General features: G+C 39.7%; 1 protein-coding gene across 1 annotated transcript in view; it reads right to left on the reverse strand.

Annotated features, from left to right (window-relative positions):
- The window catches only part of RELN (reelin), a 581,586-nt gene that overhangs the window by 330,520 nt on the left and 226,519 nt on the right, over positions 1-24,547 (reverse strand). The window contains exon 4 of the mRNA XM_062213575.1: positions 3,458-3,528. Within this exon, the coding sequence (XP_062069559.1) occupies positions 3,458-3,528 (71 nt within the window). The remainder of the gene's footprint in view (positions 1-3,457; positions 3,529-24,547) is intronic.

The following is a 24,547-nucleotide window of genomic DNA, read 5'->3' on the forward strand; positions in this document are numbered from 1 at the left end:
CTTTGCAGATGATATGATTCCTTATTTAGGGGACCCAAAGAACTCTACTAAGAGACTGCTGGAACTCATCGAAGAGTTTGGCAAAGTAGCAGGATATAATATCAATGCATAAAAATCAACAGCCTTTGTATACACAGGCAATGCCACGGCTGAGGAAGAACTTCTAAGATCAATCCCATTCACAATAGCTACAAAAACAATCAAATACCTTGGAATAAACTTAACCAAGGATGTTAAAGATCTCTATGATGAAAACTACAAAACCTTACAGAAAGAAATAGAAGAGGATACCAAAAAATGGAGAAATCTTCCATGCTCATGGATTGGAAGAATCAATATCATCAAAATGTCTATTCTCCCAAAAGCAATTTATACATTCAATGCAATACCCATCAAGATCCCGAAGACCTTCTTCTCAGATCTGGAAAAAATGATGCTGAAATTCATATGGAGACACAGAAGACCTCGAATAGCCAAAGCAATCCTGTACAACAAAAACAAAGCCGGAGGCATCACAATACCTGATTTTAGGACATACTACAGGGCAGTTGTTATCAAAACAGCATGGTACTGGTACAGAAACAGATGGATAGACCAATGATTAGAATAGAAACACCAGAAATCAATCCAAACATCTACAGCCAACTTATATTTGATCAAAGATCCAAAACTAATCCCTGGAATAAGGATAGTCTATTCAATAAATGGTGCTGGGAAAATTGGATTTCCACGTGCAGAAGCTTGAAGCAAGACCCATACCTATCACCTTACACAAAAATTCACTCAACATGGATTACAGACTTAAATCTACGACCTGAAACCATCAAATTATTAGAGAGCATTGGAGAAACCCTGCAAGATATAGGCACAGGCAAAGACTTCTTGGAAAATACTCCAGCAGCACAGGCAGTCAAAACCAAAATTAACATTTGGGTTTGCATCAAATTGAGAAGTTTCTGCACTTCAAAAGAAACAGTCAGGAAAGTGAAGAGGCAACCGACAGAATGGGAAAAAATATTTGCAAACTATACTACAGATAAAGGGTTGATAACCAGAATCTACAAAGAAATCAAGAAAATCCACAACAACAAAACAAACAACCCACTTAAGAGATGGGCCAAGGACCTCAATAGACATTTTTCAAAAGAGGAAATCCAAATGGCCAACAGACACATGAAAAAATGTTCAAGATCACTAGCAATCAGAGAAATGCAAATCAAAACCACAATGAGGTTCCATCTCACCCCGGTGAGAATGGCTCACATTCAGAAATCTACCAACAGCAGATGCTGGAGAGGATGTGGGGAAAAAGGGACACTAACCCACTGTTGGTGGGAATGCAAACTGGTTAAGCCACTATGGAAGTCTGTCTGGAGATTCCTCAGAAACCTGAACATAACCCTACCATACAACCCAGCCATCCCACTCCGTGGAATTTACCCAAAGGAAATTAATTTGGCAAATAAAAAAGCCATCTGCACATTAATGTTTATTGCAGCTCAATTCACAATAGCTAAGACCTGGAACCAACCCAAATGCCCATCAACAGTAAACTGGATAAAGAAATTATGGGACATGTACTCCATAGATTACTATACAGCAGTAAGAAACAACGAAACCCAGTCATTTGCAACAAGATGGAGCAATCTGGAAAACATCATGCTGAGTGAATTAAGCCAGTCCCAAAGAGACAAATATCATTTGTTTTCCCTGATTGGTGACAACTGAGCACCAAAGGGGAAACCTGTTAAGTGAAATGGACACTATAAGAAACAATGACCTGATCAGCTCTTGTCCTGACTGTTGATGTACAATGGAATACTTTATCCTTTTTAGTATTTGTTGTTGTTGTTGTTGTTCTAGTACTAGTGGTTGAACTCTGTAATTAACACACAATTATTCTTAGGTGTTTAAATTTTAACTGAAAAGTGATCCCTGTTAAATTTAAGAGTGGAAAAAGAGAGGGAGGAGATGTACAATTTGGGACATGCTCAATCGGACTTGCCCCAAATGGTGGAGTTAGAAATGTGCCAGGGATTCCAACACAATCCCATCAAGGTGGCAGGTACCAATGCCATCTCACTAGTCCAAGTGATCAATTTCAGCTCACAATTGATGGCTCTGATAGGTCTAAGAGTCAAAGGGATCACACAAACAAGACAAGTGTCTGCTAATACTAACTGATAGAATCAAAAAGGGAGAGAAGGATCCAACATGGGAAGCGGGATACACAGCAGACTCATAGAATGGCAGATGTCCTAAACAACACTCTGGCCTCAGAATCAGCCCTTAAGGCATTCGGATATGGCTGAAGAGCCCATGAGAGTATTGTAGGCATGGAAAGCCAAGATACCATGGAAAAAAAAAAGACCTAAATGAAAGATCTCTGTGAGTGAGATCCCAGTGGAAAGAATGGGGCCATCAAAGAAGCAGGTACCTTTCTCTGAAGGGAGGAGAGAACTTCCACTTTGACTATGACCCTATCGGAATAAGATCAAAGTCAGCGAACTCTAAAGACTTCCATAGCCCTGGCAACTCATGACTAGAGCCTAGGGAGATTACTGATGCCATGAACAGGAGTGTCAAATTGTTAAGTCAACAACAGGAGTCACTGTGTACTTACACCCCATGTGGGATCTGTCCTTAATGTGTTGTCTAATGTGCAGTGATGCTATAACTAGTACTGAAACAGTATTTTTATACTTTGTGTCTCTGTGTGGGTACAAACTGATGAAATCTTTACTTAGTATATACTGAATTGATCTTCTGTATATAAAGATAATTGGAAATGAAAAAAAACAACCTGGTGTTAAATTGGAAATGGCATAGAAAATTAATTAATTTAAAAAAATATTATGTAGGATCTCTGTCTTTAATGTGCACTGTTATTTAATGCTATAACTAGTACTCCAACGGTAGTTTTTTCACTTTGTGTTGCTATGTGGGGCAAGCTGTTGAAATCTTTACCTAATATATACTAAACTGATCTTCTGTATATAAAGAGAATTGAAAATGAATCTTGATGTGAATGGAGGGGGAGAGGGAGCGGGAAGGGGGAGGGTTGCGGGCGGGAGGGAAGTTATGGGAGGGGGGAAGCCATTGTAACCCATAAGCTGTACTTTGGAAATTTATATTCATTAAATAAAAGTTTAATAAATGAAAAAAAAAAGATTTGTACTTGCAGGGAAATTACAGGTAATTCATTAGGAAAACATTTGTGCAAATAGGATATATTTGCTTTGGGTTTTGGTTCCTCAAACTTACTGTTTTCAAAAGTCTCTAGACTTCCACCAGTAATTACTAAGTAATTAATTACTGGAGATATGATGGGACAGTAAGTCAATCTTTCATCAGTCAAGTAATAGCAATGAAGCACTTACTCCATACATAGAACATAAGACCTCCCATGAATCATCTGGACACAAACAACATGAAAAAGTTTAAAAATGACTCTTACCTCCTTGTTCACACAACTGTTGGGCTAAAGCATCTTTGAAGATAACCTGGCCCCTGTGTGTTGCTGTAGCCCTGGAAATAAATAGGAAAAGGTTAATCCAAATTTTGTAATGTTTGGTGATAATACACATACTTTAAAACTTAAAAAACCCTATTCCAAAACTTTCTTGTGTAGGAAATTTTTTTTTAATGAGTGCTTCTGAATGGTGATTATCAATGAAAAATAGAATGAAAGCTTAACCCAAGGAATCTAGATGGATGATTATCTTCTGGTCTTGCTTTCCGAATAGTATTTTTGGGCACATCTGAGCAAAGCCTGGGTGGAAGAAAAGGTATGGGAAGGATGCTTATTGAAAATTATTCTTCAGGAGACCATGATAGGAAGGTTTTGTGAAGCCATAATGATATCAGTACTCGAGAAAGGTGTGCTGAAGGTGTTTTTTTCCCTTGAAATCAATAGTCACCATAACACTAAGAGTTGAGGCAGAGAATTACTTTTTTAAAAAGTGTTTTCAAAAAATGAGGGCTATTCAGAGCTTTCCTAATAACCAAATCTGTCAGAATACAATACAGCTTCCCCTCACTGGTTCTCATTCACTATTTGAAGGAGATGTACATCTTTCACCTCCTCTAATCAGAGCTGTGCACATGGACTGTTGGAAAAAATAACATCTTTGCAGCAGATGTGTTATTCAATGGCTATAATAGGAAAAGTCTTGTTAAAGGAAGAATTATTATGCTTTCTGTATGAAGTTTTCCCTTAAAACGATTTTTTTTCTGCTGCGAAACATTATTTAGAAGAATTGAGAACAGAAAACCATGTCTGTTTAAGAAACCTGATTTTAGGAAATAGGCCATACAAACTCTTTTTAGTAACTAAGAAAAAAATTTAACATTAAATTTTGACTTTACTTTAAACCAAAATCACAATAGAACAAATGATTTGCTTCAACCATCATTGGTAAGGATGGATTTTGGCAAACAATATGCTAGCGCATAAGAGGACAAAGTCTGAGTTCTACATTGCTCCTCCCCATGTCACCCTGTGATCAACGTCTTCTCCCTTCCTAGGTTCAGCAGGACTTCCAGCTCCCATCATTCCCCAGTCTGGTCCCCACGTGAGTCCCCTTCAGACTGTAGGACTTCCCAATTCCCACCTTCCAGATCATTGTCACCGTCCCCTAGTGCTAGTACCAAGAACCAAGCCCTCTGAAAGCGATCCATGCTGAAGTGTTAATAGGGGATGTTGCTCCAGGTTAACATATTTCATCAGTGAAACTGTGAAAATATTATTCCATAGCTAACACCTGCCCACGCTCACACCACAACACAATAGTAAGAGTAGAAAGGGATACAACTGGAGAGAAAAATCACTAGGCAGCCTCATAAGGGATCAGTTCTTGCTGTTGCATATTAATCATTATTAAACTCACAGATAAACAGGTGCTTCCATTTTCTCTGTAGAGGCACATATCTCTAAGGGTTTTCCTTTGATGCCAGAAAATTGAAAATGAGGAGAATGAAGACCTATGGCTGGTCCAACCATATATGTGGTCTACATCCTCACTAACCAATATGGCTTTTCCATCCAGATGGAATACGCTAACTCTGTTTACCTACGTTCATCCTTCAAATTAATCATGCCAGGAATTTCTCAGCTTACTGCACTTAGAATAGTAACACCATGGCAATCAATGTAGAATTTTAATTTGGCATTTGCCTTGAAAGGACATATTTCCTGAAATCACTAACTACAATGTACAATGTTTAAATAATTGCTCATTTTAGTTGCCTTCTGATTGTATGTAGTTAACACTTTTAGCACAATATTTCTTGGTGATCCACAAACTTAGTTAACACTGTGCTGGTCCATGTTCTCCGTGAACATGATGATGCAGTATTTCAATACAAGACACTCGTAACAGAGCCTACACCTCCTCGCTGTTGGAAAGACACTGGGATTCCTGAGCCACTGCACAGTGCCTTGGGCCTGGTCCATACTGTTTGCTCTGTTCCTCCAGGCTGACAATCTGTTGCTTTTGTTCATATTCTTATGTCTGCTCCTCGAATTCACTGGACATGTTTCCTAAATTGTTGAGGAACTATGGAACAATTGAAACGGAAGAAATCTTTGCATTCATCTAGTCAAACTTCTATAGCAGTGGTATCCATTCTTCCAATAAACACAGAATTCCAATTCTAAGAGGCCTAGGTTGTGAAGCTGTAGGATTCACTGGCCTTGTCCAACATGCTCCCTACCACCTGCCCTTCACATCTTACTGGCACACTTCTCTAGAACTCTGAGGGCTTCAGAGAGCAGGGATTGAAAAACCACTGATCTGGTCCAATCTCTAAAGCTGGTGGATTAGGAATCTGAGGGCTGTTCCAGGTTACACAGTCTGTTAATAGCAGTTGGGACCTGATTCCAGGTCTTTGATTTGAGGCCTTGCATGCTTCCTACTGAATCACTAGTTCCTCAGGTGTGCTCCATGGTGGTGCCCTAGGGGTATTCCTGGAAGACAAGGTGGGGGGTGGGGAGAAGGTTGAAGGGAGTGCTCCAGCCACCAATCAACTCTATCAGAGTACCTAGGCTTTGTTATGCTATTGAATTTAGCTTGAAGAAAGGGCTCAGCAATTAAAAAAAAAAAAAAAAGACTGCTTTGGGAGCACTGTACACCATGTGCTCAAAGCCATCATCTGAGGTCTTGTTTGGTCAAAGTACAAGTAGAAACAATAATGGGGCCAGTATTCATCCATTATGAATTCATATTCATCCCCTGCTAGGCATGGTTGTAGGACTCTACATAAATCAACTCAATCCTGACAACAACCTAATGAGATAGGCACCATTATCTGTGTCTTGAGACACAGAGCTACTGCATGATTTACAAATGCCACACAACTCAATGTAAAGCCAGAATTCCAACGGAGGCAGTTTTGGATGATGATAACATACTTTAGGAACAAAAAAAAAAAAAAAAGACTTTCATTGACTTGCTTTATTTGAAAGGCAGAGAGACAGAGAACTCTGATCAGCTGGTTCAGTTCCCAAAAACAGCTGTGTTAAGCCAAAGTCAGGAGCCAGGCACTCACTCCAGGTGAGTTTTCCACAAGGACAGCAGGGACCCAAGTATTGAGAACCATCACCTGATGCCTCCCAGGGTGTGCAACAGCAGGAAGTTGGAATCACTCAAACTTCTATATGGGATGTGGTTGTCCCAACCAAAGTTTTAGCTACTAGGCCAAATACCCACTCCATGATAGTAACTTCTAATCTCTTTTCAGAAGGAGAGTAAGCATTGAGAACCTGATCTTTAAAATAATGTTATCTCTGGGGCCAGCACTGTGGCACAGCGGGTTAATGCCCTGGCCTAAAGCTCCGGCATCCCATATGGGCACCGGTTCGAGACCCGGCTGCTCCACTTCTGATCCAGCTCTCTTCTATGGCCTGGGAAAGCAGTAGAAAATGGACCAAGTCCTAGGGGCCCTGCACCCGTGTGGGAGACCTGGAAGAAGCTCCTGGCTCCTGGCTTCGGATCAGCGCAGTTCCAGCCGTTGTGGCCAATTGGGGAGTGAACCATCGGATGGAAGACCTCTCTCTCTCTGCTTCTCCTCTCTGTGTAACTCTTTCAAATAAATAAATAAATCTTAAAAAAAAAACCCTGTCTCTCTCTCTCTCTGCCTCTCCTCTCTCTGTGTAACTCTTTCAGAAAAAAAAAATAATAATGTTTTCTCTGGCTTACACTCTACTTCCACCCTTCAGGCTATAGCTGAGCTGAACTTAACGTGTTCAACCTCATTTTGGACAAACTTCTTGCCCATTTTGGGTTGAAAGCTTGGCCAGTTGGCTACCAATCCCCTGGAATTTGTCTTTAAAAATATCATTTCTTTTGAGCCTTTCTTTCACAGTGCTCTGTGAATTCCTTAGATTCTAATCAGGTCATTGTAGTCCCATTTCAACTCTGCTATATTTCCTCCAGTGGTCTCCATGGCTCATTACTTTTCTCCTGTTCTCTACCAGACAACAAGAGCAGTGGATGCCATCCTCAGCCATGCTAATGCCCAAACTCTGCAGAGGTACCCAGTACCACATGCATGTTGACAACCATTCTGTACCACTTTCTTTGCAAACTTTCAAATCTCTCAGATAACCTTTTCATATAAAAATGCCGCCCACACTGTGTAGTAGGTACTGGGTGTCATTTTAAAAGGTTTGCATATTGGTGTCTTCTGAAGAAACAGCAGAAGCCCAGGTGACCAGGTATACTGCTTTAGGCTAGGGAAAGACAGTAGAAAAAAAAACTTAAAAATTGGAGGAAGTACATTCTCAGGGGAGAGTTAGAGATAAAACCACAGGGGAAATTCTACAGAAGGGAGAGGGATGCTGTCGAAGATGCGGATGCACAGCAATGAGCATGGACACAACACATGAACCCTGCAGCCAAGAGCTGGAGAAAGTACCTGCTTTGCAGAGTGAGGTGAGATCAGAACTCTAACAGCCTAGGTGGAGCACCCACAGGCAGCTGGATCTGGGAACACCTCTGCCTCTCCATGGACAGAATAGGCTAGTGCTCATATGCACGCTGTGGCCATGGGAGCCCCGTGTGCTGCGACTGTGGAAATTCTGTGACTGCATGAGAGGGTACAGGGTGTGGCTTGGACTCTGGGCAATTACTGTGTGCAGCTCCACATGCTCAGAGCTCCCTAATTGCCTGGGGTGGGTCACTGGAGCAGGATCCGTGCTCACACTGAGGACTGCACAGATCCTTTGTGCAGTTCACATGGCAGCATAGGGAAGTATTGTACCCACTGTGGGCCAATACCCGGGCATTAATGAAAACTGGAAGAGAGGAGCTAAATGTGTGATTACACCAGCAAGGGTGGTCATACCCTCCTTCCTGCTAAAAAGACATGGGTGTTGCACTAGATACTCACCCTATCCTGGAGCACTGAGCAGAGCTCCTTGGGCAAGCACAGCACAATATCTCTGGGAATTCACTGAAAGAGCAGACACTCCACTAAGCTACAGAGGCATAGTTCAAAGACAGAATCCATCAGAGGAAAAAACTAACAAGCATCTCCACAAATGCCTAAAAATAAACACACAAATCTAAGAAACAATAATAAGGAAGACAACATGACCCTCCCCAAAGGAACACAACAATCCTTCAATACCAGAACATGAAGGTGAGGAGATTGATCAAATGCCTGAAATAGAATTCAAAAGATTAATCATAAGATTACTCAGAGGCAATGAGAAGCGAATTTATGAGTTAAAGAAATCTTTACATGACGTGGGTGAAAATTTTCCCCATGAACTTCAGATTTTGAAGAGAAATCAAAATGAAATATTAGAAATGAAGAATTCAACATGTCAAAAAATACAGAGGAAAGCCTTAACAACAGAGTTGGTGAGGCAGAAGAAAGACTATTGAGCTAGAAGACAAATCTTTGGAAATGTTTCAGTCACAAACATACAAAAAGAAGAAAAAATTGGAAAATTTAAAAAAACATTGTTGGAGATTTCTGGGATACTATCAAATGACCCAATATATGAGTCTTAGGAGCTCCTGAAGGCATGGGAAGAGACAACAGATTCGAATGCCTTTTTAATGAAATAATTACAGAAAACTTCCCTAATTCGGAGAAACAAAGGGATGTCCAAGCAGAGGAAGCAAATAGAACTCCTTATAGATATGACCAGAAAAGATCCTCACCACGACACATTGTAGTCAAACTCTCCACCGTAAAACATAAAGATTCTAAAATGTACACAAGAGAAGCACCAGATTACTTTTAGAGGATCACCAATTAGACTTACAGGTGACTTCTCATCAGAAACCCTACAAACTATGAGAGAATGGCAAGATATATTCCAAGTCTTAAGAGAAAAAACTGTCAACCCAGAATTTTATACCCTTCAAAGTTCTCATTTATGAAAGACCTTCCATAACAAATAAAAATTGAAAGAATTTATCACCATTTATCCAGTATTACAAAAGATGCTTAAGGATGTGCTACACACAGAAACACAGAACCATGAAAGGTGAAGGCAGAAAATCTTACAATAAAAATACAAAGGAAATCCAAAGCAAACAATAGGAATGAATACTTATGGGAAAATGACAGGGTCAATTCATTATCTATCAATAGTACCCTTGTATGTAAATGGCCTAAATTCAGCAACTAAAAGATGTGGGCTGGCTAAATGGATTAAAAAAACAAGACCCATCTACCTGTTGTCTATAAGAAACACAACTCATCAACAAAGATATATCTAGACCGAAAGTGTAAAGATGGAAGAAGATATTCCATGCTAATGTAAAGCAGAAACGACCATGTGTAGCCATCCTAATATCAGAAAAAATAGACTTTAACACAAAAACTGTTAAAAGAAACAAAGAAGAGCACTATGTTGTGATTGAGGGACAATTCAAGAGGAAGATGTAACATAAATGTGTATGCACCCAATGCCAGGGTGCATAGCTCTTTAAAAAAAATGTTAATGGATCTAAAGGGAAACACAGACTCCAATAAAATACTAATGGGGGACTTCAACATCATACTTTCAGGAATGGACAGACCAACAGGCCACAATATCAACAAAGAAATAACAGAGCTAATTGACACTATGGACCAAATGGATCTAACTGATACCTACAAAACTTTTCACCCCACAGCTGTAGAATACACATTCAGTGTATGGAACTTTCTCTGTGATAAACCATATGCTAGGTCATAAAGAAATTCTTATCAAATTCAAAAATATCAAAATAATATCATGCATTTTTTCTGACTACAATGGAATAAAGCTGAAAATTAACAACTCAAAAATCTCTAGAACATATTCAAACATGGAGACTGAACAACATGCTCCTAAATGAACAGTTGCTCAAAGAGAAATCAAAAGAGAAATGTTAAAAATTCTGGAAATGTAGTAAAAGGAACAATACAACATATCAACACTTACAGGATATAGCAAAAGCAGTATTAAAAGAGAAGTTTATAGAAACTTGTGGGAGGAAGCACCTGGCTCCTGGCTTTAGATTGGTGCAGCGCACTGGCCATAGTGGCCATTGGGGGGGGGGGGGTGAACCAATGGAAGGAAGACCCCTCTCTCTCTCTCTCTCTCTCTCTCTCTCTCTCCCTCCCTCCCTCCCTCTCTCTCTTTCTCTCTCACTGTCTAACTCTGCCTGTCAAAAAAAAAAAAAGGAATTTGAAAGGTAACAAATAAATGAACTATCAACATATCTCAATGATCTAGAAAACAAACCACAAACCAAACCTAATATTAGTAAGAGGAAAGAAATAATTAAAATTAGAGAATAAAGAAACAAAAATTTAACCAAAAGCAACACGAAAGATCAGTGAAATGAAGAGCTTGCTTTTTGAAAAAATAAACAAAATTGATACACCATTGGCCCAACTAACCAAAAAAAAGGAGGAAGAAAACCCAAATCAATAAAATCAGAGATGAAAGAAGAAATATAATAACAGATACCACACACACACACACAAAGAATCATCAGAAATTACTACAAAGAGCTGTATGCCAACAAACTGGGAAATCTAGATGATATGAATAGATTCGGGGCCGGCACTGTGGTGCAGCAGGTTAAAGCCCTGGCCTGAAGCGCCGGCACCCCATATGGGTGCTGGTCCTAGTCCCAGCTGCTCCTCTTCAGATACAGCTCTCTGCTAAGGCCTGGGATAGCAGTAGAAGATGGTCCAAGTCCTTGGGCCCCTGCACCCATGTGGGAGACCTGGAAGAAGTTCCTGGCTCCTGGCTTCAGATCAGTGCAGCTCTGGCCGTTGTGGCCATCTGGAGAGTGAACCAGTGGACGGAAGACCTCTCTCTCTCTCTGTATCGACCTCTGTAACTCTTTAAAATAAATAAAATAAATCTTTTTTTTAAAAAGAGAGAGAAACAAATAGATTCCTGCACACATACAATCTACCAAAATTGAGTTACTGGGACAGCGTTGTGGCACAGTGGGTTAAAGTCGTGGCCTGAAGCGCCGGCATCCCACATGGGCCTTAGTTCTAGTCCTGGCTGCTCCACTTCCTATCCAGCTCTCTGCTGTGGCCTGGGAAAGCAGTAGAAGATGGCCCAAGTCCGTGGGCCCCTGCACCCATGTGGGAGACCTGGAAGAAGTTCCTGGCTCCTGGCTTCAGATCAGTGCAGTTCTGGCCGTTGTGGCCATCTGGAGAGTGAACCAGTGGATGGAAGACCTCTCTCTCTCTCTGTATCGACCTCTGTAACTCTTTAAAATAAATAAAATAAATCTTTTTTTAAAAAGAGAGAGAAACAAATAGATTCCTGCACACATACAATCTACCAAAATTGAGTTACTGGGACAGCGTTGTGGCACAGTGGGTTAAAGTCGTGGCCTGAAGCGCCGGCATCCCACATGGGCCTTAGTTCTAGTCCTGGCTGCTCCACTTCCTATCCAGCTCTCTGCTGTGGCCTGGGAAAGCAGTAGAAGATGGCCCAAGTCCGTGGGCCCCTGCACTCACGTGGGAGACACGGAAGAAGCTCCTGGCTTCAGATTGGCACAGCTCTGGCCATTGCGGCCATCTGGGGAGTGAACCAGCAGATAGAAGACCTCTCTCTCTCTCTTTCTCTCTCTCTCTCTGCCTCTCCTTCTCTCTCTGTGTAACTATGACTTTCAAATAAATAAAATAAATCTTTAACAAAAAAAACTGGATCATGAAGCCACAAATCCTAAACAGACCAATAAACAAGACAGAGATTGAATCAGTAATAGACCCTCTCAACAAAGAAAACCCCAGGACCAATGGCTTCACTGTTGAATTCCTCCAGATATTTAAAGAAGAACTAATTGTAACTCTCTTCAAGTTATTCAAAACAACTGAAAGAAGGGATCCTCCCAAATTCCTTCTTTGAAGCTTGCATCTCCTTAATTTCTAAACCTGAAAAAAATACAAAAGAGAAAGAGAACTACAGACCAACATCCCTGATGAACATAGACACAAAAATCCTCAACAAAATACTAGCTAATCAAAGCCAAAAACACATTAGAATGATCACTCACCTGGACCAAGTGGGATTTATCCCTGCTATGCAGGGTTGGTTCAACATTCACACATCAAAAAATGTGATACATCACATTAAAAAACTGAAGAACACAAACCACATGATTACCTCAATAGACACAGAGAAAGCATTTGATAAAATACAACATCCTTTCATGATGAAAACCTTAAGCAAACTGGATATAGAAGGAAGATTCCTCAACATAATAAAAACAATTTATGACAAACCCACTGCCAGGATCTTACTGAATGGGGAAAAGTTGAAAGCATTCCCACTAAGGTCTGGAACCAGAAAAGGATGTCCACTCTCACCATTGCTATTCAATATAGTCTGGGAAGTTTTAGCCAGGGCCATTAAGTAAGAAAACAGAAATCAAAGGGATACAAATTGTGAAGGAGAAAAACTATTCCTATTTGCAGATAACAAGATTCCATGTATAACGGATCCAAAAGACTCCACTAAGAGACTATTGCTTGGTAAAGTATCAGGATATAAAATGAACACACAAAAATTAATAGCCTTTGTGTTCACAGAGAATGCCATGGCTGAGAAAGAACTTCTAAGATCAATCCCATTCACAATAGCTACAGAAAAATTAAATACCTTGGAATAAATTTAACCAAGGATGTCAAAGATCTCTACAATAAAGATTACAAAACATTAAAGAAAGAAATAGAAGACAACACCAAGAAAGTGGAAAATTTTCCATGTTCATAGATTGGAAGAGTTAATACCATCAAAATTTCCATATAACCAAAAGCAATTTACAATGATCCAAATCAAAACACTAAGGACATTCTTCTCAAACCCAGAAAAAAACTATGCTAATATTCATATATAAGCATAAGAGATGTGGAATAGCTAAAGCAATCTTTCACAACAAAAACAAAGCTGAAGGCATCACAATAGCAGATTTCAAGACATACTATAAGGCAGTTATCATCAAAACAGGCTGGTACTGGCAAAAAAAAAAAAAAAAAAAAGACATGTAGCCCAAAGGAACAGAACAGAAACACCAAAAATCAATGCTCTCATCTACAACCAAGTTATCTTTGACAAAGGAGCTAAAATCAATCTCTGGAGCAAGGACAGTCTCGTCAGCAAAAGGGGCTGAGAAAACTGCATCTCTGGATGCAGAAGTATGAAACAAGACCCTACCTTATACCTTACACAAAAATCAATTCAAAATGGATCAAAGACCAAAATCTATGACCAGATGTCAACACAAAACACTGGGGAAACTATGCCAGACATTGGCATGGGCAAAGACTTCTTAGCAAAGTCTCCAGAATCACAGGCAATCAAAGCCAAAATTGGCAAATGGGATTACATCAAGCTGAGAAGCTTCTGCACTGCAAAAGAAAGACAAAGTGAAGAGGCAACTGACAGAAAGGAGAAAACATTTCAAACTATGCAACTGATAAAGGATTAGTATTCAGAATCTACAAAGAGCTCAATAAATTCAACAACAACAAAACAAAAATCCAGTTAAGAAATGGGCAAAGGATTTGAACAGACCTTTTTCAAAAGAGGAAATCCAAATATCCAACAAACACTTGAAACAATGCTCAGGATCTGTAGCTATCAGGGAAATGTGAATCAAAATCACAATGAGATGGCCAGCGCTGCAGCTCACTAGGCTAATCCTCCACTTGCAGTGCTGGTACCCCAGGTTCTAGTCCCAGTTGGGGCACTGGATTCTGTCCTGGTTGCTCCTCTTCCAGTCCAGCTCTCTGCTGTGGCCCAAGAAGGCAGTGGAGGGGGGCCTAAGTCCTTGGGCACCTGCACCCACGTGGGAGACCAGGAGGAAGCACCTGGCTCCTGGCTTTGGATTGGCACAGCGCGCTGGCCGTAGCGGCCATTTGGGGGGTGAACCAATGGAAAGGAAGACCTCTCTCTCTGTCTCTCTCTCTCACTGTCTAACTCTGCCTGTCAAAAAAATAAAAATAAAAATAAATCACAATGAAGTTTCACCTCACCCCCATTAGAGTGGCTCTCATACAGAAATCAACAAACAATAAATGCTGGCCAGGATGTGGGGAAAAAATTACCCTAATCCACTGCTACTGGGAATGTAAAGTGGCGCAGCCACTGTGAAGACAATGTGGAAGTGCAAAAAGCACAACTCAGAATTAAAGGCTTGAAAGCTCAGTTCTTTCGATTTTAAACTCACAGTGTAATTTTCTTATAAGAATACACAGCTACGATAGATGATGTCAAGCCTTATCAACTTTCAGAATTGCTATTTTATGTAATGTATAGTTCTCTTTTTGGGGAGATGTCGGTTAAATCTCTGGTGCTAATTACTATGTTGGTACCATTTGCACTTAATTTTCCATAATTAGCAGTAATTTTACTGAAGAGTTCTGAAAATATTCTCATTGTTTGCTGTTCTGGGGAGCAGACCAAATTTCTTAAACATGTTTCTAGTAAGTGCTTACTGGAGAGAAGCATAGATATCCAAAGGAGCCCGCCAATAAGAGTTCTTACTCAATAAGTCATTTTACCATCATTTGGGACTGTTAAAATCTCTCATTTGAAAAGCTCTATATTTCCTCCAAAATTAAGAAGTTCATTATAATCAGCATATTTCGTGCTTGAAACTGGGCTTGCTGTTCATTTAAAAGAAGATGTGATGTGCTGATCTTAACTCTCAAAGTGATTTTCTGACCAAGGTACTTCAGATTCAACCCTGTGCTGTGCTGTGTGCCACAGCACAGTGCTGACTCTCAGAGTCTCTGCAAAGACAAAGGCCAGTATTTGAACCCAGTGAGCTGCTGTGAGCCGCACAAGGGTCTTCATAAGGCTCACAGGAAACATGTTTTATGGAGATCAGTGCTGCGGTATAGTAGGTTAAGCACCACCTTTTAACACTGGCATTTCATGTTGGAGTTCAGTTGCTCTGCTTCTGATGCCAATCCACCTTCCTGATAATGTACCTGCCAAGGCAGAGGAAGATGACCCAAGGTCTTAGGCCCTTGCCTTCCACGTGGAAATCAGCATGGCATTTCTGGCTCCTGGCTCCTGGCTTTGGCCTGGCTCAGACCTAGCTATTGCAGTCATTTGAGGAGTGAACAATAGGGTGGAAGATCTCTCTGTATCTCTCCCTCTCACTCTGTTGCTCTGCCTTTCAAGTAAATAAATACATAAATCTTTGTAAAAAATAAAATGTGTATGATGGAAAAACACTATGCTTGCATTTAAAAATACTTTGGACAAAAATAACCTTTTAAATTTCATTTTTCATGAACTTTTCAAAGTACCTTCCTATGGCATGCAACTTCTTAAATCACTCTTAGGTTCTAATTGCCTAGGTGAGGATACAGATATGACTTAAAGACATTAATATTCTCGCTACAGATACTTAGTCTTGTAATCTAAATAGATTTCAAGCTTTTTGAGTGTCAAAAGTCACTAATCAAAAAGAAACTATCGGGGCCGGGACTGTGGCATAGTGGGTAAAGCTGCTGCCTGCAGTGACAGCATCCCATATTGGTGCTGGTTCAAGTCCCAGCTGCTCCACTTCTGATCCAGCTCTCTGCTATGGCCTGGGAAAGGAATAGAAGATGGCCCTAGTTCTTGAGCCCATGCACCTGTGTGGGAGACCCAGAAGAAGCTCCTGCCTCCTGGCCTCAGACTGGTACAGCTCTAGCCATTGCAGTCAATTGGGGAATGAACCAGTGGATGGAAGAGACACCCACCCCCCCCCCCGCCTCTGCCTCTCCTTCTCTCTCCGTATAACTCTGACTTTCAAATGAAAAAATAAATCTTTTAAAAAAAGGAAATTATCCCCATAAGTCACCTGTCCTACTGACTTAAACATAAGAAAATCCAAACTATTATACTTCACTTCAGTTTGCGTCCAGTGCACAATATCGCCATCCAGTTTCCAGGGAAGGAATACAAACGGGTTTTAATAAAGTTGTTACAATGTCTAAGGCCCCAAGTGTATTGTTTGCTTATTTCCTGTATTAATTTGCTCAAAGATGAACATAAAGAATGACATTAGCTGCTGCATTTTAAAACCTAAGACCATGTGTTACTTTTCCCACCTTTCTCTACTGCTTTACCGGTCAGATCTGGCATGTTACTGTATCGCGTCCCCTCTCAGCTGGAAAGACATTCATTAATTAGCAACCTGATGTTAACCAAGTGCAATAGCAGCATGTTTGTACCAAACTGCCCTCCAGGAAATGCTGCTAAATATGTGGACCATGGGAATGCATCCAGTCCACCTGCAAAGCTCCTTGCCCCTTTTCATCAGCAAATTACAGTGCTTTTTAATTTGGGGATACAGATTGGTATTTATTGAAACAAGGGGGAAAATAAAGGCTGGTGTTTGGGCTACTGTTGAAGACATCAGTTATGATGCCTGGGTTGGCTTTCTGGGCCCTGATCTCGACTTCAGCTTGAGTAATTGAGTTCCTGTCACCCATGTGGGAGATCTGCATTGAGTTTCCAGCTCTTGTCTTTGGCACATCCCAGTCTGGCTGTTGCAGGCATTTGGGAAGTGAACCAGCAGATGGGGGCTATCTATCTGTTGCCTCTCAAATAAAAAACAAAGACAAGGAAAAAAAAAACTCAAACGTTTTTGAACATGTTAAAAATTGCAATGAATACCTCCAGGGAAAAGTTATTTTTATATTAAACTCAGGTGTTCAATTACACCAAGGCCATTGCAAAATAAATTTTTTTAAAAAGATGCCTATTTTCACAATGTTTTGTTTTCCAAAGTTCTACTTCTCTCTGTTTTAATAATTTTTTATTTCTAAGCCATAGTATATTTCCCTTCTGTTAAATGTATAAAAATGTTCTCTCTGTGCAAACAACGAATTTCTTCATTAATGTTCCTTATCCAATAGTCCCAACTATATGTTCTTAAAGTTTACCAAATCCATGGCTTAAACTTCTTTTCTTATCAAAATATAATTCTGATTAGAAAGCGAACATACAGATAAAATCATTTAAGTAAGGTCAATAAATTAATGGTTTTACAGTAAGTTAACTTGCTTCAGTGAAGTTAACCACTGAGACTGAGTTGAGGGATATAAATATACATCAGACAGTACATGCTAATCCACAGTACTGAATGTATTCAATTGTATATAGTCAGAATTCTGATTTCCACTTAAAATGTTTCCCACAACATCAGGAAATGATGCTACAATGAAATGAAGAGAAGTAATTTTTGTTGTGAAAAAGCACTTGATAGTTGCAGGACAGAAAACACTAAAGAAAAGCAAGTGCTTATCACTGGCAGAGTTTTATGCTTTGTAAGTTGAAAGCAAAGTCAATGTATGGAGGGAAGATACCCACAAGCAGATAAAATCATGTTTCATTTCTGTTTATGTCCAAAAGAATGGTGTTCACTGGTAAAAATGCCAAATGTCTCAGGATTGATCACAGAATTTTAAAAGAAGGAGAAGTTGATCAGACTGATTCATGGACCAAAAAAGTCACCACTAAGGTGTGAAATGTGTCTAAATGTCCCATCTGGGGCCAGCGCTGTGGCATAGTGGGTAAAGCTGCCACCTGCAATGTCAGCATCCCATAAGGGCGCCAGTTCGAGTCCTGGTTTCTCCACTTCCAATCCAGCTCTCTTATAATGGCCTGGGAAAGCAGTGGAAAGTGGCCCAAGTCCTTGGCCCTCTGCACCTGCGTGGGAGATACAGAAGAAGCTCCTGGCTCCTGGCTTTGGATTGGCACAGCTCCAGCTGTTGATGCCAATTGGGGAGTGAAGCAGTGGATGGAAGACCTCTCTCTCTCTCTCTCTCTCTCTCTCTGCCTCTCCTTCTCTCTATATACCCTTGACTTTCAAATAAATAAATAAATCTTTAAAAAAAATAAATAAATGTCCTAATTCACATTTAGGAATAATTTTAATTTCTAGGAATATGAAAACTTATTTAATGAGAAAGGAAAATTATGAGTTAAGCCAAATGAGATTTAAAAAATTCCATAGTAGCTCTCACCCATCTCAGGAACATATATAAGTATGGGCTGGGCCATGTCTCTCAGCCCTCAGTCCAGCACAGCCAACAGCAGTGTGTCATAGGCATGGGAAGCCAGCTATATTTCTAAAACTGAAAGGAGAAGAGCTGTCTACCAGGAAATATATATAGCTAAAGATGTATTTACTTATTTATTTAAAAGCCAGAGTAACAGGGAGGAGAGACAGAGAGAGCAAGAGATCCTTCATTCACTGGTTCACTCCCCAGATGGCTGCATTGGCCAGGGCTGAGCCAGGCTGCAACTAGGAGCCAGGAGCTTCATTCAGAACTCCAACATGGTTGGCAGGGACCCAAAGACTTGGCCATTTTCTGCTACTTTTCCCAGGCCATAAGCAGGGAGCTGTATCAGAAGTGGAGCAGCCAGGATATAAATGGATGACCCATATGGGATACTGGCATTGCAGGTGGAGGCTTTACCTGCTATGCCACAACTCTGACCCCGAAAAAAAAATTTTTTATTGTCTAAATTCCAAGTAGTTTTATATAGGATTATATCAGAAATTTTCCTGGTTTGGAAAATCACCAGCAATATATCCTTGATTATGAAAATCAGCAATACATACATACATACATACAACCTTTGTTAATAAATAGATGATATTCTCTCTGCCTCCAGTAAGTGGTTATTTCAAAACCATCTAGAAGGAAAAATTGGATAGGGTGCTAAGTTATTAGCCTGCTTTAAGGGCTCTCATTTCATTGGCCCTGTTGACAAGTGACAGGTGTTCAGCAAGTATTTTTTGAATTAATTTGAATTGTGCCTTCTATACTAGGCTATGTGTCCACTTGGAACAGGGATTTTGTTGACTTCTTTTTTTTTTTACAAAATTTTACTCACTGACTGACTAATAACAGCCATACAGTAAACATGGAACAGGTGAATTATTTGATAATTAAGAAAGAATGTTAAATGCTTTCATAAGTAACCAGAAAATTACAGCATAAGAAACATTGTGAAAAAGATGATCAGATGATAATAACTGATGGTCTATATAAGCACTACCTAAGATTTATCTTGGCAGTCAGTTAACAGTAATAACAAAAGTAAATAACTCTATAGTTCTGCTTTACATTTCTAACACATTTTCATCACTGAACATCTTCCAGAGTCTTCTTAAACCAATTGTATTCCAGTACTGCCTTCCAAACTGCATAATAAAAATGCTTTTCATACCACCTTAAAAAAAATCACTAGGCTTCATCAAAGAAAACTGAGTGGCTCTGCTATTTTAAACACATTTCAACAAAGTATCCTGTGTGAAGGTGCCTCAGAGGCATTCGTAGGCAAGGCAAGGACAAAACTGCTAAAATAGTATGCCAATGCCCAAGGTAATTATGTTGCTCCTGCACAATGAATTGAAGAGTGAGCATTTAGTTTAGAGGTTAAAAAATCCACCTCCCATATAGAAACACCCAGGTTCACCACCTGGTTCTGGCTCCTGATTCCAGCTTCATGCTATTGGAGACCTGGAAGGCAGCAGTGAGGGCCTCTAGTAGTTGGGAACCTGCCACTCACATAGGAGATCAGGATTATACTGCTGGCTCCTGGCTTCAGCCCTTGCCATTGCCGGAGTTTGGGGAATGAACTAGTGAATAGACGTGCTCTATTTCTGTCTCTCAAAGAAGCATAATTTTTAAAATTTACAAACAAAAGGTATAGATTTGTTACAACACCTATTAAAGTATTTAGGTTTTATCTCTGAGTGGACCAAAAGAGAGTGCTGGAGCCAGCGCAGTGGCACAGTGGGTAAAGCCATCGCCTCCAGTGCCGGAATCCCATATGGGCATCAGTTCAAGTCCTGGCTGCTCCACTTCCGATCCAGCTCTCTGCTACGGCCTGGGAAAGCAGTGGAGGATGGTCCACGTTCCTGGGCCCCTGTACCCACGTGGGAGACCCAGAAGACGCTCCTGGCTCCTGGCTTCGGAATGGTGCAGCTCCAGCTATTGCAGCCAGTTGGGGAGTGAACCAGCGGATGGAAAACCTCTCTCTCTCTCTCTCTCTCTCTCTCTCTCTCTCTCTCTCTCTTTCTCTCTCCCTTTGCCTCTGCCTCTCTGTAACTCTGCCTTTCAAATACATAAATAAATCTTGAGAGCGAGCGAGCAGCGAGCGCTGGCTGCAGATACGGAGGAATGGGGTTTGGCCCTAGAACTGGCCTTCACAATCTCCATGGAGTGGGCTGCGTTATGTAGCTTCTGTGTCTCATTTTCTTCATCTGCAAAACGACCCAAGGGGACTAAATAACTTTTAAGTTTCAAACAGATGTGTAATCAGCGGTGTTGCTTTGCAACACAGTTCACGGACTTATGTTGACTGCGGTCAAGTGTTTATTTTTTGAGACAGAACTAGAAAACTTGTGCTACTTATTTTCTGGGCTGTGGTGAAAATCAAATGAGAGACAGTTTGTGAAAATGTTGTAAAGCATGCAAGGAATTACAACAATAGTGTTCTGCATGGTAGTTTCAGCTGACAATATGTGCAAAATTGAAAGGAAATTAAAAGGAACATATCCTACAGGATTTAAGATCAAAAGCAGCTTTGGATTTTAAAGGGGGAGGGGAAGACTATAAATTCTGAAATGTTTTATGACTGTGATCACGCCAAGGAAAACTCTAATAAAGGCTAAAGTTTAGAACCTAGTGAATTAATCACAACAAATTAGGATAACATGGGTGTATCCTTGTAAAGAAATCTTGCCAAGCTAAATATAAGAATTATTTTGGGAGAAGTATGTTATAAAGGAACATTTATATTAACAACTATATTTATCATATAGTTTATATTACATATTTATATGATGTAATAAAGTTGCATTATAAAAACTTTTGAATAAATATCAATGAGAACATAAAATTATCCATACTCATATCATGGAGAGATAATCATTATTAACATTTTCATAAGCATATACCCTGGCAATTTTTAAAAATCATTCATGGATGTAAAGTTCTTTTTAGAAAATCATTTGCCTAAAAAAGCAGGTTTCTATTCCTTATATTTAATATTTATTATAAATAGTTCCTTTATTATTAAATATTTTTAGAACAAGATTTTTTTAAAGATTTTATTTATTTATTTGAGAGGTAGAATTATAGAAACAGAGGAGAGACAAGGAGAAAGGTCTTCCATCTGCTGGTTCATTCCCCCAAATGGCTGAAATGGCTGGTGCTGAGCTCCGATCCCATGCCAGGAGTTTCTTCTGGGTCTCCCATGCACATGCAGGGGCCCAACCACTCAGGCCATCCCCCACTGCCTTCCAAGGCCAAAAGCAACAAGCTAGATCAGAAGGCGAGCGGCCAAGACTCGAAACAGCGCCCACATGGGATGCTGACACTGCAGGCAGGGGCTTAGCCTACTATACCACAGTGCCAGCCCCTAGAACAAGATTTTTCAAGGCCAAATAATTTGAGTTATTTACAATACTCTAAATAATGTAGTATATAAGCTTTTGACCATGATCTCCTGCATTTTAGGATGGATTTCAAGGTCTAGGGCAATTGAACTAAGGGAATAAGCATTTACTTTTATGTATTACGCTCTGAATGTTTTGTCTCCCCAAAATTCATATGTTGAAACCCTAACCCTGAAACAATAGTACTTAGAGACATAATCTTTGGATGCTAATTAAGTTTAGATGAAACCTCAAAGTCAAAATTCCTGTAACAGGATTGGAGTCCCTACAACAAAGCTGTAGTAATTAAAACAGCATGGTAACAGCAAATAAAAATGGACAGATCATTAACCGATAGAACAGATTAGAGAGCCCAGAAATGAACCCATGCATACAAGGTCAACTGATTTATAAACAAAGGTGTCACAATAAGAAAATAATAGCCTCTTCCATAAATTGTATTGGGAAAACTGCAGAAGCATGAAATTTGACCTTTATCTCACCCCTATACAAAAATCATGTAGAACATGGCTCTGGGCAATACTTCTTTGAATTTGACCCTAGAAGTGTACATCACAAAAGAAAAAATAGACAAATGGAATTACATCAAACAAAAAGCTTTTGTGGGGCAAAGGAAACAATTAACAGTGTACGGAGGGGCCGACACTGTGGCATGGAAGGTTCATCCTGTGCCTGCAGTGCCAGCATCCCATACATATAAAACCTCCAACAACCAACCTCACAGCAGTAAGTATAAACTGTCCATATACAATTAAAAGAAAATTTATATAAAAAGAAGAGGAAGAGACATTAGAGCCCTCTTGCTTGCTCTCTCACTCTCCCCCCGCCCCACCATCTCCTCTGCGGGCAAGTATAAGGAAGAGGTCATGTGAGCTGAGCACATGGTGAGACAGACGCCATCTGCTGCCAGGGTAAGAATCCTCACTAGGAACAGAATCTGCAGCACCTCAGTCTTGGACTGTTCAGCCTCCAGAACTCCGAGAAATAAATGCCCATTGTTGAAGCTCCCCAGTCTACGCCGTCATTGTACTCCACGCACAGAATAAGACAGCTTTGATGCACAGTTCCAAATAGCATTTCAGGAAAGGTGTATCAACCTCCCTGCTCCCATCGGTACACTACAGAATGCCCACCTCACACACACTGCTGGCTCCAGCATTATCTGTGCATTTTTCTTGCCAATGAAGTCATCAACTCACTTTTAATTTTCATCCCATAGATTATCAGCAAGGGTGTTTTGCGTGTTAGTTGGTTATGATACTCATCTTTGGAAACTATCCATCCAATGTCTCTCTCCACTTTCGCTATGGACTTCAATGTTTTTCTAACTGATTTATAAGAACTCTGTAAATGTTAAAGCTGTTCATTTCCTATTATGTTTGCTTTCAATATTTTAATGCAGTTTATATTGGTCTTTTTCTGTCTCTGTGGGTTTTTTTGTAATTTAAAAAATGTTCAATTTTCATGTAATCATATCTTTCAGTCTATTCTCCTCTCTTTTTTCCTGAAGGTATAAAAGAGACAGCTTCCTCTGTCACACAGCAGAGCCACTGGCTTAGGCACATTAATTACAAGCATAAAAGTCACCAGCAGAAGCACCATGATGACAGAGGCTTATTCTGGAGGATATCTCTAGGAGGAGGAGAAGAAAAACCTCCTTTTTATTATAAGCCTTTTCCCATGTTATGATATTTAAAATATTTTATGTAAATAAAATTAGATTTAAAAAGAAATGTCAAAGTGAGCAAAAGGAAGGAAATAATAAAGATCATAGCAGACTGAATAGAGAATTTAAAAATATTCAATGAAAAAAGTTGCTTTAAAAAAAAAAGAACAAAATTGGCTGTACTTTAACTAGATTAACCAAGACAAAAATGATAGAGAAACAATTTACTAAAATCAAGGCTGAAAGAGGCAGCAGTATTATTGACTTTACAAAAATAAAATGTAGAATAAGGAAACACTATGAACCATTATATGCCAAGAAATTAGACACCGCAATGAAATGAAGGAACTCCCACTGAAACTTATACAAGAATGATTGAAAAATCTAAGTAAAGAGCAGAATTAGTACTTAAAAAGCTTTCCACAAAGGAAGTCATAGGCCCAGATGGTTTCACTGGTGAGTTCTACAAAATGTTTAAAGAATTAATCCTTTACAACCAAGGATACCAACGCTCCACAAACTCTTCCAATAAATAGGAGAAAGGGCAACATTTCCCTACACCTTCTGTGATGCCAGCATAGCAAAACCTGACAAAGATGTCATACAAAAAAGAAAACTATGCAAATATCCCCTATGTATACAGTAAAAAAATCGTCAACAGAATATTAGCAAACATATATAAAGGATTATACCAAGAGGGATTCAAGCCAAGAATGCAAAGTTATTTCATTATATAAAAATTAATCATATACTACACCATATTTGTGGAATAAAGATAAAAACAATTATGATCATCTCAACAATGGTAGGAAAAGCATTAGAAAACTTTCATGATAAAATCATTCAATAAACTAGGAGTGCAAGGGAAAATATTCTAATAAATGCCACCTAGAAAAAAAGTGACTATTAACATCACACTTATCAGTGAAATACTGAATTCTTTCCA

This window comes from Lepus europaeus, chromosome 1, assembly GCF_033115175.1.
Source record: "Lepus europaeus isolate LE1 chromosome 1, mLepTim1.pri, whole genome shotgun sequence".
Classification (NCBI taxonomy): Eukaryota; Metazoa; Chordata; class Mammalia; order Lagomorpha; family Leporidae; genus Lepus; species Lepus europaeus.